At 41.3% G+C, this 4,972-nt stretch overlaps 1 protein-coding gene across 1 annotated transcript in view; it reads right to left on the reverse strand.

The window, feature by feature from the left end:
* csrp2 (cysteine and glycine-rich protein 2) overlaps nucleotides 1-3,936 on the reverse strand; it is an 11,606-nt gene extending 7,670 nt beyond the window's left edge. The window contains exons 1-3 of the mRNA XM_005742675.1: nucleotides 3,785-3,936; nucleotides 2,188-2,306; nucleotides 90-258 (exon numbers count right to left, since the gene is read on the reverse strand). Of these exons, the coding sequence (XP_005742732.1) occupies nucleotides 90-258; nucleotides 2,188-2,299 (281 nt within the window). The 5' untranslated portion in view covers nucleotides 2,300-2,306; nucleotides 3,785-3,936. The remainder of the gene's footprint in view (nucleotides 1-89; nucleotides 259-2,187; nucleotides 2,307-3,784) is intronic.
* Between the last annotated feature and the right edge of the window lie 1,036 nt (nucleotides 3,937-4,972).

The raw sequence follows: 4,972 nt of genomic DNA on the forward strand, positions 1-4,972 counted from the left end.
GGTCTACCTTACAATATAAAGCACCTTGAGGTGACTGTTGCTGTGATTTGGCACTCTATGAATGAAACATTCATTGAAGTCCAGCTTACTCTTCAGGCTTGATTCCCAGCCGTTCTCCCCGATCCATGTTGAGTGTTCCTGCTCCCTGTCCATAGCCATAGCCTTTAGGACCGTATTTTTTCCCATAGCACGATTTGCAGTAGATCTCCTGGTCATGACTGGCCAGAGTGGTGCTGTCCAAACCCTTCCTGCAGACCACTGTGGACACACACACACACACAGCAGCAGTTAAGTGAGAGGAAAGGTCTTCTAAATTCTTTTCACTTGGTTACATTTACATGTATTTACTGCCTAAATGTAGCACATGACATGTCTGAAACACTATAAAGATTTTAAGTACTAGATGAAATTCTAATATTTATTCTTAGACTCCTTTAGAGTAGCACAGATCCATCCATATTCAATCTTTTACTGGCTTTTAGTGCAGCCCCTCAGTTCCTCCTCCTTGTTTCTTTCCCTTTACAGTCATTCTTCCCTTAAAGTCAGTGTTCTAAAAACTGCGTCCCTCTCACAAGCAGCACACAAAGAGCAGGTGAGTTGTGTGTCTGTGGTCACCTATTATGCTAACTTCTAACTCTGTATTCTTTGGGATTTCCTAAATTAGCCATGCAGGGCTCAAATTCATTTTTTGAGTACTCTACCCAGTGTCCGAAACATGGCCCTCCAGCTCCCCTCGTAACTAACTTTGTTCTGAATGGCTAAATTGACATAATGTACCTGGAAGGGTAATTTACAGTGTCAGCTGAAAGCAGTCCACTTTCTGTCAACAACAACTGTGGGAATGAAAAGAAGATTGTTTGTAGTTTCTGTTTTATCCTCCCGTGTAACTTTAATGACCAGTTTTGACACCTGAGTATACATCAATAAAGACGCGGCTTGACGAACATTAGAATATCTCTCCCACTGAAAACGCTACGTCCAGATGAACGATATGACAGAAACAAGGGTTACTCCTAGTAGGTGTCCAAGGGGGGAAAGTAAAATATCTGATAGCCACAAAGGTCTGAAGAGCCAGTTCAAGAATGTGAACCAGCTGCTAAGAATGAGAGGTTCAAAGACCTCTGGCATTTAAAGTTCACATCTACAATAATCAACAAAACAAGAACAGATTCTTCAAATTCCAGTGTTTTCTCTTATGACTTTAACACCATTTCGATTGCAACTGCAGGTATTTAAATAACATAAAGTAAGAGGTTAAAGAAAATCAATTCCAGCTTGAGTCTGGCTGTATACCAAAGGTGTTGGAAAAATTGACAGCATCTTGGCAGGTTTGTCTTAGCAGAGAAAGCAGCGTCTGTAAAAGCAAAGGCTCCACGGGTGCTTTAGGCTGCACGCTTGTGCCCACGCTGGCTGCTGGGATTAGCTGAATTCTTTACACAATGGCCTTCGCTACGAGACTGTCTGAATCTGGTTTCAGATTTCACACAACCGGCAGGAAAAATGTCTCCATTCACGTCTGCACGTCTCCCAGCCAACACTGTCAAAACAAGACTTGCATGTCCCATTGAATGGCACCTAAATCCTGACTTGCCCTCCTCAGTTTGTGATGCACTTTTAGGTTTTTTGACAGTACTTCCTCTTTGCTTCAACTACATGTACACTAGTATTCCCCATGTGTTGCCACAGGCACTGACTGTGAATAAATAGGTGAGACAAAGACACAGATAGTGTACACAGAGTCATATGAGGCTGTGTGACTTCTCTGTCAGCATAAAGCTATCTTTCTTAAAAATCAGTGAATGTCAGAAAACAGAGAATTTGGACAAAAAAGTGCCCTTGCTCATCACCTCCTGGGTCAGACAAAGCTGCCTTTGTAATAGAGCTGCTCAAAAAGAAGAAACCCGCCTTTTGTGGCTCACACTGTTTTGCTCTTTTCTTGACAGCAGCTCTATGGAGAAATATCCTGATGTCTTCGCGAGGTCTTCACTGGAACATTTTCACTGACATTTTGAGGCTGGTTTGGGGTGAGCGAAATGTCAGAGCAAGCTTTCTTAGGTGACCCGAGGAGGCGAAACAGAGTTCAAGCGCCGTCCTGCTTCGGCGGGGTCTACGCTGATGACAGGAACGTTGCTCAATCTTATTCCAGATAAAGTTATATTTGCATTTTGATGCATTTGATGTACTTACTGCAGAGAAAACAGCATTTATGGAAGCTCTTGCCATCACACTGCACTTCCTCCGCGTGGTAAACCGTCCCGTGGCATGCTGCACACTTGTTGCCTCCGCCCCAGTTAGGCATGGTGTTTCTGACAAGACACAGAGATGATGAGAAAGGTTAAACATCTCGTCTGTTCCTCCTCTGAACTTCCAAACACGAGTGAGTAAAAAAAAGGACAGCTGTGTTTTCTGTCATATTAAAGCACTGCAGGATTTATAGCACAATAGCAATGATTTGACTGAAAATTACAGCTACAGGCCACAACGTCTATCCCAACTGCATAAACAAAGTCAGCCTTGACAAAAGGGCAGACTAATACCCAGAGGAATGCTTGCGGGCGCCATGCCTCAGAGCTTTTGTTTCCTGATGAGCTGTGGCTGAAGGATGCAAACATTAACTGCACAGAAGAAGTGAGAAATAAACAGTGTCTTGTCACACCATGCGTCTCCCTAACGTTTGTCCATTTGCCTGTAATTACAGATTAAATCCCACTAAATACAAATGCGACATTTTAAGTTTTCCCTCACATGTCAGCACAAAACAAACCTGCTATGATATCATAGTTTGGAAATTAAACTTGAAAATGGCTGTGATTGTTCATTACACTCGAGACTATTAATCTTTTCTGTCACAGGTCTCCTCCCTGTTGGATTAGAGACTGCAGCACAGGCCCCCAGCATGAGAAGGGATCAAAGCCCACTAATGCTATACTTCAGCAGCTGATGAGAAAGTCGGTGTGGAAGTGCACAGGCCTGGCTGTGGAAGTGTATTCCAGTCTATCTGAGAAAGAGTCTGAGCTTTGAGATCATGGCTGGACACGAAATCTTCCAGTGAAGCAAGACTAATGAAGCTGCATGGAGCTCCTCAAGAAAGATTCACTGAACCCTTTTCAAGAGAGGAAATCTGAAACTTATTATAAAATAAGAAATTAAGTGTTTTTTCCAGCCATTTCTCGCATAGACTACAGACTGCATTGGGACAACTGAAACAATAAGGCGACTCCATAACATATCAGTGAATGGTAATGACCTTATTTTATATTATTCTGGAATATGAACATATTGAAAAAAGACAGGAGTTAAATTCTTATTCTGTCAGCCACGAGCTGTAACGTTTTTGTTTTCATGTTTACAGTGAATTTATATTATTAATAATATTGTCACCCTTACAAAAAAGCTGCAGTTAAAGTTAAAGTTAAAATCACAAAGATGCATTTGTCTACTGGCTTTGCCCTTAAGGCACAGTTTGACCAGTTTGTGCGATACTTGATTACAACTGGCTAATGAACAGCTGAACACCGAGCAAAGAGTTTTGTATTAACGTTAGCTCACTGCTGTTTCTGACATTGAACCTCGTTTCTTAAGTATATCTAAGTTATCAGTGAAACGCACAAAACAGCCTGCGCAAAAGTTGCCCGATAACTAGTCTACAAACATTTTGCACCAAAGACCAACAAGATTAATTCAATAATTTCTGTAATTCAAAAGTAATCTTTTTATCTTATCTTGTCACTGGAACAGTGAGTAATTCACACCGCGAACCCAAAACGGTTAAACAAAAAATTACCTTAAAATATTTTTTAAAAGGAAGAAAAAACAGCCAATATCCAAAACCGGTTGAGCTCCACCTCAGAGGCTGAATGGTATATCCAGAAACCTCCGTGGTACCTCCAGCACACACACGCCGTACTGCCACACAGCGCTCTGCTCCGCACATTTACAGAGAGAGGAGGGGTTTCACCCAGGGGCGTGAACTCAGCACTGCTGCTTTCCCGTGCGGTCGGAAGAGTAACGATTTATGTTGACACTGAAGGTAGACTGATTAAAACAAACAAACAAACAAAACGTGGGTTCAGTGACAAGCCAGCTGATAATACTTTCCCTTCGAGTAACCAAGTTGGAAGAGGTTGTGAAAAGTGTTTAATTTGACTTTTGTGTGGGATAATTATGGTGGCAGTAGGATTGTATAATGATGGTGGATTATTCCTATAACAAAACCCCCAAAGACTTATTGTTTTATTTTATGTCATGTCACGTACCAGTGGCTCGGATTTCAAATATAGAATTATTGTCTTATCCATTTATACTGGATCATGTGGTTGAATATATTACTACAGAGAGCATGCAGAACCACCAGCTGTGTGCCTGAGTGCAGTCAGTCTTAAAACTCATGGATTTGTGCAGGAAAAAGGAAGCTGGTCTTCCTGTTAGGATTACAGGAAAGGAGACAGAGACAATAGACTTTAGTACAATAGACAATATTATATCTCTGCATTTGCGCATGCATCCATTTACAGGGAAATCATTTGCAGTATCCCAGAAAATTTGTCAGGGCTTAAATCACCACTGCTGTAAAATTTGCTGTAATCTTGCACCCTGCTGGACACAGAATGTAAAAACCACTACCAGAAAATTGTTGTTGTTGTTGTTGTTGTTGTTGTTTTACATCACTCAGGCAAGATAAAGAAAGAAATCAGTTATATCAGACACTACAGCTCCGGAGACAACGGCAGTGATGCGGCACTCGCCAGTACAACACTCTTCGATGACTACATCATAAACCTCAAACATAAAGGACCGACGATTCTTATAAATAGATACCAAAACTATATATGAAAGCTAAAACTGATACAAAGCCGTATTCTAAGTGAAAGATTGACTTCAGCACAGTTCAATAAGACACACAACAGTAATTAATTAAAAAGTCAAATCACAGAAAGAATCGCTCTTGAAATGAGTGGACTTGAGTTATGCC

The sequence above is a fragment of the Pundamilia nyererei genome, unplaced genomic scaffold (genome assembly GCF_000239375.1).
Source record: "Pundamilia nyererei isolate P.nyererei 1_Seehausen unplaced genomic scaffold, PunNye1.0 scaffold00122, whole genome shotgun sequence".
Classification (NCBI taxonomy): Eukaryota; Metazoa; Chordata; class Actinopteri; order Cichliformes; family Cichlidae; genus Pundamilia; species Pundamilia nyererei.